General features: G+C 38.2%; 1 protein-coding gene across 1 annotated transcript in view; it reads left to right on the top strand.

Moving 5' to 3' along the window:
• Positions 1 to 12,960, top strand: part of C5 (complement C5) — an 87,183-nt gene extending 74,223 nt beyond the window's left edge. Inside the window, exons 34-41 of the mRNA XM_040482143.1 lie at positions 1,381 to 1,483; positions 1,881 to 1,955; positions 2,072 to 2,177; positions 3,037 to 3,120; positions 4,050 to 4,139; positions 6,311 to 6,394; positions 12,068 to 12,206; positions 12,789 to 12,960. Coding sequence (XP_040338077.1) covers positions 1,381 to 1,483; positions 1,881 to 1,955; positions 2,072 to 2,177; positions 3,037 to 3,120; positions 4,050 to 4,139; positions 6,311 to 6,394; positions 12,068 to 12,206; positions 12,789 to 12,927 — 820 coding nt within the window. The 3' untranslated portion in view covers positions 12,928 to 12,960. The remainder of the gene's footprint in view (positions 1 to 1,380; positions 1,484 to 1,880; positions 1,956 to 2,071; positions 2,178 to 3,036; positions 3,121 to 4,049; positions 4,140 to 6,310; positions 6,395 to 12,067; positions 12,207 to 12,788) is intronic.
• The last annotated feature ends 82 nt before the right edge of the window (positions 12,961 to 13,042 follow it).

Below are 13,042 nucleotides of genomic sequence, written 5' to 3'. Positions count from 1 at the left end.
TCCTTCAGGTGAGATCAATTTATCTGCCCCCCTACGACACTGTCTCCCCCATTTCTTCCTTTAATCCTGATTGATCTTTAAGCTCCACTCTCAAAAGTCTGGCTACCTGTCAAGCATCTTGAGGTGAAGCTGGGACCTGAAACTCAACCTTTGCAGAACCACACTCTGCCCCTGTCCCTGGGCCCCAGTCCCAGACCTGCCAACTTGCCCCTTTTAAATCTTCTAATTCTGCTTAATGGTAGCATCAACCTCTGCCACTCAAAACGAAGCCTTGGAATTATAAAGATAAAACTAACACACAAGTTCATTCTTCTTCACAGTTTATTTTGCAAATAAGAAAATGAGCTCGAGAAAGGGAGAACAATTTGTGGAAATGTCTCAGCAGAACTGGGTGAATCCCAAGTTTCCTGATTCCCCAGTTCAGTGTTTTTTTTTTTCTCTCTCTCTTATCAGAAAAAACAAAAAAAACTTAAACACTAAATCTCCCATTTTACCCCCTTTGCCTTTTTCCTTAGCTTCCTCCCAAACACAATTCCTAGCAAAGGATAGTCCTCAAACACTTTTTTAAAATAAATTATCTATTGGGGCACCTGAGTGGCTCAGTTGGTTAAGCACCTGACTTCAGCTCAGGTCATGATCTCGTGGTTTATGGGTTCGAGCCACGCATCAGGCTGTATGCTGACAGCTCAGAGCCTGGAGCCTGCTTCAGATTCTGTGTCTCCCTCTCTCTGCCCCTCCCATGCTTGTGCGCTCTCTCTCTCTCTTAAAAATGAATACACATTAAAAAATTTTTTAAAGAATAAATTATCTATTGTGGAAAATTTAGAAAACACAGAAAAGCATGGGTAAGAAAAAGAAATCATCACTTATGAATCACACCATCCAGAGAAAGTAGCTGCTAACATTTTAGGTATTTCCTTCCAGTCTTTTCCTAAACATGCTTATTGAGTCTTTTTCCAATATAGAACTAATTTTCTTTTTCAAATGTGCTCTGTTAGAAAAAAAGAACTAGAATAGAAATCAAGAGGTTTATGCAGCTCTGGGGTGAACTAGTCATGTGACCTTGAACAAGTACCTTACTCTCATCCTCAGTTTCCTCAACTAGTTAATTAAAGAGCTTGGACTGAATGACTTCTATGATGTTTTCCAGCTCCAGAATGGTGGTCCATTTAAAGTATTTGCCAAGTGAGCAAGAGTTAGAATAGATGACTCAAAAGTCTCTTGCAACTCTAAAATTTAGAGATTGCAATGCATGTATTATAGAGAGGCAAGGAAGTGGAGGCCCAAATTAAAAATTAAAGCCTACTAAGAAATAAGACCTTTTCTTGAAGAATCTTGTCCATGTATCTATTGCATTTCCTAATCTCTAATTTGTTTTAGCTACAAGCCCAGCAAAGAAGAATCATCATCGGGATCTTCCCATGCAGTGATGGATATCTCTTTGCCTACTGGAATCGGTGCAAACCAGGAAGACTTAAAAGCTGTAAATGTTGTCTTTTACATATGGTTATGGATGTGTGGTTTTCTTTACTGCATTATTTTACAGATAAAGCTATTTTCTTTCCTTTTAATATATCACTTTCATGGAACCACCTAGAATATTCTTTCCAAACCAACAATCTACCTAAGCTTTGATTTTCCGAAGTAAAGTGAGGACATATGTGTGCATGGTCTGAACAAAATGTGAGTGCATATGATAACATGTCCAGACTTCTTCAAGAAGAGGAGCTGCTTTTCAGCTTTTTTGAATAGTGGATTACATCCCCATGTCTAACATCCCAATACTGGATGAAAGCATTTAAACAAAAAGATCAACTTTGAGAAAAAAATTTTTTTAAAGGTCATGAAATTAAATTCAAGCCTTCCCTTTCCTCTCTTAGCTTGTGGAAAGGGTAGACCAACTATTAGCTGATTACCAAATCAAAGATGGACATATTATCCTGCAACTGAATTCGGTAAGTTCCACCTCCCACCGTTCTCCGTTCCCAATCACTATCCAAAATCTACAGGCTAAAAATGCTGAGTCTCTTCTCTCCCATTAATTTCCTCAAACCTTGAATTTGTCGGACAGATTCCTTCTGATGAGTTCCTTTGTGTTCGGTTCCGGATATTTGAGCTGTTTCAAGTTGGGTTTCTGAATCCTGCTACTTTCACGGTGTATGAATACCACAGACCAGGTAATCAGCTTGACTCGAAGATTTCTGCAGAGGATGACTTTGCCTTCCTTACACTACTCACCGCATCTCTCGTTTTTGGAGAAGCCCATTTCCCCCGCCCCCCTATTTCTTTCATCCTCCAAGAATCACCTTGTCCACTGATATTCTCATCACATTTTGCCAAGGGCTCCGTTGTAGCAGTTGTCACATTGCTTTGTTGTTATCTGTTTGCATGTCTTTCTCACCAAACCCAGATGGAAGGCTTTGGTTCTTGTGCCCCCAGCATCTAACTCAATGTTCAGTATATAACACATATTGATAAATGTTGAGTGAATGACCCCCACTTTTGGTCACTCAGCCTCTAATACTAAGTGATTGGAGAGCTCTTTGGGTCATAGGGCAGACAAGTCCACATTAAGCAGTTCTACTTATTCCAAAAAAAAAAAAAAAAAAAAAAAATTCTTAAAATGAACCAAACTCTCATATCCATTCATTCTAGTTGTGTCTTCTGGAATCACATGGAACATACTAAGCCCCACTTCCCCTGTTCTTCTCCAGCCTAAACAATTACAGCTCTTTCGATTGACTCTCGTGTAACACAATTTATTTCCTCTCATTTATGGAAGCACCAAATATTTTAATTCTAAGAAATAAATATGGAACAGTAAGTTTCAAGCATAGAAAGGGAAGTCTTTGAGGGAGGGTGGAAGGGGCCCATGCCAGGAGAGGCAATTCACAATTTAACCTCCCTGCACCTAAGTTACAAAATCGAAAGGTTTGGGATACGTGATCTCCAAGTTCCCATGGGAGACTCACTGATCCATGAATGTATTGAGAGTTAATCAAGCCACTTCTCCTAACTATGTTTTCATTGCCACAGATAAGCAGTGCACCATGTTCTATAACCCATTCGATGCCAGACTGCAGAAAGTCTGTGAAGGAGTAACATGCAAATGCATAGAAGGTAAACTTCATTTAACATGTTTAGGCTGCATGCTTGTTTAAAGCAGCCACTCATAATCCAGGGCTAATCTGGGGGAAGCTATTTGACAAACTCATTCCTCAGAACTAGACATATAATCTCAGCTGATTGAAAGCTGATTCCTTTAATATGATAAAACTACTTCTCAACAACTCGTGAACATCCTGATAGCTTCTACTATACAGAGCGGGAGAAACACCATCTAGACAATTGTTGGATATCAGAGGGATAGCATGATGTGAAATTTTTACTTTTCACATGGTCTTTTTAATGTAATAGGACCACAGCCTAAGAGAACAGAGGCTCAAGACTGAGCCACTAGCTCCTCTTTCTTTTTTTTTTCCCTTGTCCTTCCCACTTTGTGACATCTCTGTTTATTGTTCAGTTACCTTCAGTCTTCTGTAAACCTAAGACAGTCTTCTTGGTCAAGAAAAAGACCCAGAACCCAACAACAGTCAACAACCGATTCCATGTGGGTCTGAGCTGGTTTGGGGTTTATTTTGTTTTTCAGAAACCTTAACATCTATACATTTCTTAGGTACCTACTATACCATTTTATAACCATAAATCAGTCCAGGTATCATCTTGGTTCCTTCAAGGCAGGAAGGGAATGGGAAAATTTTCCTCCTTTCTTCCGTGAAAACATATACATTTCTAAAGAACTGAATGTGGAGTGACTGCCCATTCTAAGCCTTCATGTTCAAGATTTTGTTTGTGCTTGTGTCTGTTTTGTTTTTGCTTTGCATAATGTTTTACTTTGTGGAAGAGGAGAAAGTGGACAGGTTGTAGGTGTCTGGTATTTGTAAGGTTATACTGGATTGTCTCAGGACTCATGAGAACTGTGTTTAATGCAAAGGGAGTGGCTGCTTCTTTACGTTAACCTAACTTTTAGAACTTTTCGCAAAATCCAGCTGACTGCGGGCAGATGCAGACAGAATTGGATCTGACAATCTCTGCAGATACTAGAAAAGAAACAGCATGTAAACCAGACATTGCCTATGGTAAGTTCAAAGGTTCAATGTAGAGTTCCATTAAACATGAGATGTTATGAATACATGATCAGTTAGAAAGATCAACAGCCTTTCACAATGATTATATCTGTGAGTACTGTACTCCATGTGTTCCCTTGAAGGAAAATGCCATCGATTTTTGGCATTAACATACAAAATCATTCATCCTTCAGGAAAGAAATGTAACTTTCATTTAAAATGATTGGAGTGATGTACACTCCAGGCCAAGACACTTTACTCCGATAGATCACATTGAATTAAACATATTGAATTAAACTGAACTAAAATATAGTTAAAGAAAACTTTTGAGAAGCCAGGAAGATGTAAGATTTCACTAGCATATTCTTCCAGTCAATAGAGCAGAGGGAGAGACAAAGGTGGTTCGGGGGCTTGGAGTTTTTTCAAACTCCCTTTAAAGACAAGGTAAAATATCAGTACTAAATCATTTTAAATGTATGCAGAACTGCAATCTTTCACTTCAAAAGGAGCATCTCCTTCTGGTAACCCGGAGCACAGAGCTAAATCTGATGCCCAGTATGGTTGTAGTCTTGTTTTCTATCCATAGTTTCTAATGTTTATTTATTTCTGGGGTGGGTGTGTGTGTGTGTGTGTGTTTTGAGAGAGAAAGAGAGCATTTTGTACACTATCTCAAACCATGTGTGTATGTAAGTAGGGTGTTATTTATAAATGAAAGATAAGTATATCTAATTCAGCACTTTGTGTTTACCAACTGTTTTCGTATATGGCTCCTCAGTGGGGCCCCCTAAGACTTCTTTGAGGTAACAGAGAATTATCTATATTTCACCAGTGAAGAAACTGAGGCTCAGGGAGACTCAGTAATTTGTTCAAATTTATGCAAGAAGTCGGTAGGAAAATGAGGATGCATCCTGGTCTCCAGTATCATTTCTGTTATATTATACTGACCTCTCTTAGTGGAAATGCAGCCATCTCAGGATGAATTGGGTATGGTTTATAGTCTTTCTTTTTTTAGAATTCATCTTGATTTTTCAAAAAGCTAAAAAAGCTGCCTAACTCAGCCAAGACCCACTGCAGGTTTTAAAACACATTAAGATTTGAATACTATGTTGTTTAATAAATAAAAATTTCACCAAATTATTTCTTCCCTCCATTTTAGAACTATTTTAACTCTTGAATATCAAAAACCTGTTTTAACACATAGAATAAATGCAATCTGGATGTAGTTTATTATTCTCACGAAAAGGCTTATCTGGCTTCTTTGAAGACTATGGGTTGATATTAGAATAATAAAATAAAAACAAAATAAAATATTTCCCTCTCTCCACCTATGTCCAGAGCAGGTACGTTGCCCATATGCACCATAGAGACATAAATCTGAAATTCGGGACATTTTAAAATCTGTTTTAAACTACTAATTCACTCACCTTTTGTTCTGGCACAATGAGTTCATTCATCTAGCTCGCTAGCTAGAATCCCCAAAATGGGCAAACCTTTCAGATCATTCACTTCAACCCCACCCAAAGCAAAAATGAGATCTTTTCTTAGGCCACATAGATGGGATAGATCTCTTTAAGCTTCCCATTCCAAAAGTGAGATCAAATACCATGGATTAAAAGGTAACGCCTGAAGGAAGAGAAACCAGGATAGAGAATGTCTCGTGTCAGATAGCTGTCAATCCAAGCAAAGAGGAGTCAGAAAACGGAATCCTGTCAAAACCCAAAGATCAAAGCCAGTGGAGGTAGGCAAGGGATCAAGGCAAGGAGACAGGAGGCCCACAGGGCAGGCCTGAATGGTAGATAAACCCTCTGTGGGCCTATGGAGAAGGATCTCCTCCACGTTCCCCATGGGCGTGACCCCACTAATCTTAAAGGATCAGAATCTGAACACTCCATCTAACAAAGGCATATTTTTGTCTGTTTAGTGTGCTTCTGTCTTTTAATTTAATATTGCTCTTATCCCAATCAGCCCGTTCTGTAACAGTGGCGAGGGCAAATGGTTCTAAGTAGAATAGAACCATGAGTCATTATCAGAATCTAGGAAGGCCTTTTGGAAGAAATGAGATTTACCTCAGGGTGCCCATAAAAGCTTGCTATGCTTCCTTTCTCATTTGTTTGAGAAACTCTGGCTTCTACTGGACACGGCATTAGTGATATTAAGCACGAATTCTTTGTTTCTTCTACCAGCTTATAAAGTTCGTATCACATCCATCACCAAAGAAAATGTCTTTGTTAAGTACACGGCAACCCTCCTGGATATCTACAAAGCTGGTGAGAATTCATTCATTTATTCTTTCACTCCACCAATATTTAGTACTTACTATGGGTCATTTTATTAGACACAGAGAAAACAACTTGAATAACACAACCAGTTCCTGCCTTCATAAACCTTATATTCCATAATATAAGGAGACACGTGTTTTTAAAAAGGAAATGAAAAAAACAAATTAAACAATTATTAATCATAGCCAGCACTATATTTGAGATATGGAATTAGTGTGGGAAGCTTCTGTATTGTGATAACAGATGGCATCGTTTAGGGGTGTAGCCATTAAAGGGACGGGGCAGAGAGGGAACCAAATATGCAAAGGCCCTGAGACAGCAAGCAACTAGGCACCATCAGGGAACTGATGAACCCCAGGGGGTGACTGGGCTATAATGAGACAGTGAGAGCCTAGCATGAGAAGAGGCTGAGAGATAGACAGGAGCTGGGTCATACAGGGATTTATAAGGCATGGCAAGAAATTTGGATTTTATTCTAGAAGTCCAAAGGGAAGCTAATAAAAAGTTTGAGGTAGGCAAATAGCATGATCTGATTTATGATTTTATTTTTTTTAATTTTTTTTTCAACGTTTATTTATTTTTGGGACAGAGAGAGACAGAGCATGAACGGGGGAGGGGCAGAGAGAGAGGGAGACACAGAATCGGAAACAGGCTCCAGGCTCTGAGCCATCAGCCCAGAGCCTGACGCGGGGCTCGAACTCACGGACCGCGAGATCGTGACCTGGCTGAAGTCGGACGCTTAACCGACTGCGCCACCCAGGCGCCCCTGATTTATGATTTTAAAAGATCACTCTGGGGGTGCCTGGGTGGCTCAGTTGGTTGAGCATCCGACTTCGGCTCAGGTCATGATCTCACTGTTTGTGAGTTCAAGCCCGTGTCAGGCTCTGTGCTGACAACTCAGAGCCTGGAGCCTGTTTCAGATTCTGCGTCTCTGGCTCTCTCTGCCCCTCCCTTGCTTATACTCTGTTTCTGGCTCTCTCTCTCTCTCTCAAAAATAAATAAACATTTAAAAAATTGAAGAAAAAAAAAAAAGAAAAGGAAAGATAACTCTGGCTTTCTTCTGTTGGAAGGAACACAAATAGAAAGAGGGAAACCAGTTAAGGACATCTGTGAAGTGCAAAGGCTTGGGTTAGAGGCCCAGTGAAGATAAATGAGAGTTTCAATAACCAATAGAATAAAATGAACTTGTATGTAAAATAACACATAAAACATTTAAAAATATGTTCCCTTTTATTCTCTAATTAAACTAAGCTATAAATGTTATAATGCTGCTTGTCAGATTACATAAATTACCACACAAATGATTCATTAAATCATTCTTTTTTAAATGTTTATTTATTTATTTTGAGAGAGAAAGTGAGAGTATGTGCACACGCACAAGCTGAGGAGGAGCAGAGAGAGGGAGAGAGAGAATCCCAAGCAGGCTCTGTGCTATCAGCTCAGAACCTGATGTAGGGCTCAACCTCAGGACCGTGAGATCATGACCTGAGCCGAAATCAAGAGTTGGACGCTTAACCAACTGAGCCACACAGGCGCCCCCATTAAGTCATTCTAATAATTCCAAATAAGTTTTTTATTTTTAGAAATTGTCAGTTTTATTTTGCTTGCCTCACTACAGAATTGCCCATCTGAGCTTTGATTTGACAATGAGGAACCACCTCAAACATTTCCAATTACATCTTTATTGCATTGATAGTCTTTACACAACCTATAATCTCAATAAGTAATTTCTCCTATAGTGACAGTATTGTTCATGGTAATGAAGTCTCTCTCAGCTCAAGCTAAATTGGTAGTAATTACATTCAAAGTGTTTCTAGTCCTTTGGATACTGTCTGACATTTTTACATATTCAACATATCTCTATTATCAGCTAAATCATAAAAACAATTTATTGAAATGCCATATTTAGCTTTCCCAATTTTCTTAATTTTTATTCCCCTTCAACCCTCAGTTTTCCAAATGTCAAAGGCAAAAAATGTAGACTTCATAAATTTTTTAAAAAACTGAAAAGTTTGTCATATTTTTAACTCTTGTCACTAAAACAAAAATATTTTCATAAATTCACTTTTCCCTTAAGTTGACTTTATTTTGCTTTATATCAAATTTATGATCATTCTTGATTTTATAACAGCTCTTGTTCCACTTTTGTAGTTTCCTTTACTTATTTTTATATGGTTTTATCATTCTGTAATCTGTGAGCTTATCAAAACTGAAATATCTTTTCTTGAACAGCTAAAGATGGTATTGACAAAATTGCTAGAGTATCATAAGCAAATCACCAAAAAGTATATCTATCCACTTTCTAAATATTTGCTCCTATAACACAATTGTGTACATAATTATGTATCAAAGTGAATCTATCAAACTCATAATTTCCAAACTGCCTTCACGATTCTAGCACTACCAGCTGCCCATCAAAATCCCAATATTTTTCCAATTTTGATTATTGCAATTGTTTTCATTATTACAATTTTTAAAGCTTTCTTATTACTTACTTCTGTCTAGTGTGTATTAGATATGTGGTAGTAAACACTAAATTTATTAAGACAATATTTAAAGTGATCTTTTGCTTGGCTCGTATCTTTATATTGTCCAGAGACACTTGATATCTACTTGATACATAATTCAGTCAAAGCCAAATTGAACAGCTGGGAACTTCCAAATTTTTGCTGAAGCCCAGACTCCTCTTTGGCATTGCATCTGCACCAGTAAGGAGTTCACATGAATATTCCTCATTGACTCCATTCTCTCAAACAGTTGTTCCGTTATTCCTTCCAGTACCTTGATATCAATAAAACCCATTAAGCAGTCTTCAAAGTCGGCAGGGTTTTTTTTTACATTATTTTAAACACTTTTGATATTAAGTACTTGATTTTCTCAATAATTATTGAAATTTAAGGGGCGCCTGGGTGGCTCAGTCAGTTAAGCGTCTGACTCTTGATTTCAGCTCAGGTCATGATCTCATGTTTCATGGGATCAAGCCCCACATCGGGCTCTGTGCTGACAGTGCAAAGTCTGCTTGGGATTCTCCCTCTCTCTCTGCCCCTCCCCCACTCTCATGTGCTCTCTAAATTAATTAATTAATTAATTAATTAATAAACAAGTAACATTTAAAAAAAGTTTAATAAAAAAATATTGGAATTTAATTTTATCACCTTATTTAGATTTTCCAAAAAGCTGTGCTCTCATTTCAGTAGATATAAATTTTACAGTAAGTAGGACCATAAATCTAAATTGCAATATGTTTATATTGATTTTCTTTCTCTTTTGATATTCTATCAAGAGTTTTGAGTCTGAAAATGCTTGATCATTGTTAGCCATAGACTAGAGTTGGATTCTAATAATACTTTCAAAATATTTATTTGGTGGATCAATACTCTGATAAAATGCTTTTCTGGTTTTTATTGTTTCAAATGTTTCACTGTATGAAATTGATTTAGCATGTTATTCTGTTTTTTTCTCATTGATGATCACAAAGTTTGTTTATTTGAACCATGATCGTCATTCTGACAAAACAGGTGTTTAGCACTTCGATCATTTCACAGCCCAACTTTTGAGCACCAATTGCATCCAGCTTTCACATTATAAGCAATAATAAGCCACTCCTATTTTTACTGAAATAATCAAGTGCTTTTCATTCCAGAAATGCAAGTTATTTGTTTTATTTTGCACCGATTCTTGCACAGAATCAAAAGACATTCCAGACTGTTCTCAATTTTGTGCAGTATCAGATGATTCCCAAGCTATAGTTCTTTTAAATTTTTTTAATGTTTATTTATTCTTATTTATTTAAATTTTTTTTTTTTTGTTTTTTACATTTATTTTTGAGAGAGACAGAGACACAGCATAAGCGGGGAGAGGCAGAGAAAGAGGGAGACACAGAATCCAAAGTAGGCTCCAGGCTCTGAGCTGTCAGCACAGAGCAGAGCCCAATGCAGGGCTCAAACTCATGGACCACAAGACCATGACCTGAGCCGAAGTCAGACACAATACCAACTGAGCCACCCAGGTGCCCCTAATGTTTATTTTTGAGAGGCAGAGAGCAATGAGAGAGAGAGGGAGACACAGAATCCGAAACAGCTCCAGGCTCTAAGCTGTCAGCACAGAGCCTGATGAGACCATAACCTGAGCCAAAGTCAGGCACTTAACTAACTGAGCCACCCAGGTGCCCCCCAAGCTGTAGTTCTTTTTAATATCATTTCTTTTCTGTTCTCCTGTCCATTCAGAAGATTCACATTTATGACATTTAAAAGGAAATGTTAAGAAAATTTTGCATAATTTATTATCTCTTCTTTCTGGGTGTTTATTTTTTAATATATACAAATTTTAAATGTCTATAAATATCAAAACATCACACATTTACCACTTACCCAAGAATTGCTGCACACTAACAATAAGCCAAACTAAGACCTAAACTATTTAAAACAGAGAGCAGTTATACAGTTCAAGGATAATGACAAGTTGGTGTTTCCCCTAAAACACAGGGTGCTTGGAGTGAAGATATAAATGGAAAAAAAAAAGATCAGTGATTGTTGAGCCAAGGTTAATTATTCCCTCTTTCTGAATATGCTTGAAATTTTCCATAACCAGAAGCTTTTAAAAATAATGATAAGGCCGTGACAGGGGCTGAGTTGGTAAACAGTGCTGGGAATATTGTTTAGATATTGCTGCCAGGGGAAGTCATGTATGTTTTAATGGTCATCAGGATAGCTGATGTGTGCACACTAGTTAAAGAACACTAATTAAAGTTTGCTATTGATGTAGTTACTATTATGTACATTATGTATTATGATGTATGTGCTATTATGTACAGGATAACTCTGTCAGAGTTTAATAACTGATCATCAGTCCTGAATCTATAGCAATGAATCAGGCCCAGTCCCTGCTTCAAGAAGCTTCCAGTCTAGCTGAAGATACATGTGGGGTGAAATACTGTGATAGAAGCTCAAGTATAATGGGAGTAAGGGAGAGACAGAGAGATATTTATGAGAAAGAGCCTCTGGGAGTGTTTACTGGAAACCTTGAGAATTGATGATGTGTTTGAGGATGGGTAGAAATTTAACAGGACAACATGGGGAGGAATGCATTCCAGGTAGGAGAGATAGCTTCTTGCCAATCTCTGAGTTCTTTGGGAATCCCAAGTTATCCTCCTTAAAATTTTCCAAGTCCTTCACACGTCTTACATTTTTCTACAAAGTTGTCCATTGCCAGCTACCAAACACTTTTTTGGTATTTTGGGGATTAATATTGTTTAACTATAGAGACGTTCTTTTAATTCCTGTTTCTACAGGAGTTACAATAACAAGCACTTATATAGCACTTGTTGTGTTCTAATCACTTTTCATATATATGTTAACCCATTTAATCTCACATCAGTTTCCCAAGGTGGGTTTTATCGTCACTCCCACCTTTCAGATGAGGGATCTGAGCCTCATTTGTCCGGGTCCACACAGCCAGCAAGTAGCAGAGCTGAGGTTTGTCCCAGAGAGCCTGATTCCAGATTCCAGAGTCTTAACCATATAGACATTGTCACTTTACAATTGCCACTCGAGATAAACATATACTCTTGAGTAAATAGCTACAAGGTACTGGAATTGCGACAGTTTATAATTGTGACGTTATAACATGAATGTGATAACCTTACATGTGTGTGCCTCTCAGGAGAAGCTGTTGCCCAGAAAGACTCTGATGTCACCTTCATTAAAAAGGCAACATGTGCTAACGCTGATCTGGAAAAAGGAAGACAATATTTGATTATGGGTAAAGAAGCCCTCCAGATAAAATACAATTTCAGTTTCAAGTAAGTCATTTTGGAGTCCCTCTGATCTTTCCTTCAAAACTAGGTGTAATTTATTCTTAAATACACTATATGTTTCTCATGTGTCCTGCTGTTAATCAACAAACCATTAGGAGCATAAATAAAATAATGTGAATTTACACTTGACCTTAGCCAAAAGGCCAAGAAGCAATGAAACAATGAGAATTGGAAACAAAGAACTACTTATAACCATCAGGGTAGCTGGGAACTCACTGATGGATAAACCAAGTGAGCACCTGGGTGTGTAGGTGTTTCTGAAGGCGCCCCTCCGACCCCCTCTCCGCCACATCTGCCCCCTCAATAAGTTCTCAGACTGTTCTGTTTGTAAAGAGGGAGATGTTTAAATATGCATCTTATGATCTCTTCTTAAAAAAATAGATCTTGAAACAGATGCCATTCCCACCTTTAATCGTGGGGCCCCAAGCAGCTTCATGAGATTTGAGGGTTTGTGGCCCTTCCCAGGGGGAGGCCGGCCCAGCAGAGTCCGGCTGACACATGGGGTGAGCAGCCTGAGTGCCTTTGAATTGGGCTCTTCGCTATTCATTTTCCTTTTTTTCTCGGCAGGTACCTCTACCCTTTGGATTCGTCCACCTGGATTGAATATTGGCCTACAAATGCAATGTGCCCATCATGCCAGGCATTCTTGGCTAATTTAGATGAGTTTGCTGAAGACATTTTTCTAAATGGCTGCGAAAACCCCTGAGGAAGTTCAACTATGTAGGGTTTTCGCTGTGGACTCCTGTTGTGGAAGTGTCTTCCTTTTCTTTTGTTTTCTTCTTCTTCTTCTTCTTCTTCTTCTTCTTCTTCTTCTTCTTCTT

Source organism: Herpailurus yagouaroundi, unplaced genomic scaffold (assembly GCF_014898765.1).
Source record: "Herpailurus yagouaroundi ecotype Mexico unplaced genomic scaffold, PumYag 160, whole genome shotgun sequence".
Taxonomy (NCBI): Eukaryota; Metazoa; Chordata; class Mammalia; order Carnivora; family Felidae; genus Herpailurus; species Herpailurus yagouaroundi.
Note: the sequence above shows the minus strand (reverse complement) of the source record. Positions and strands in the feature narration are given on the sequence as shown.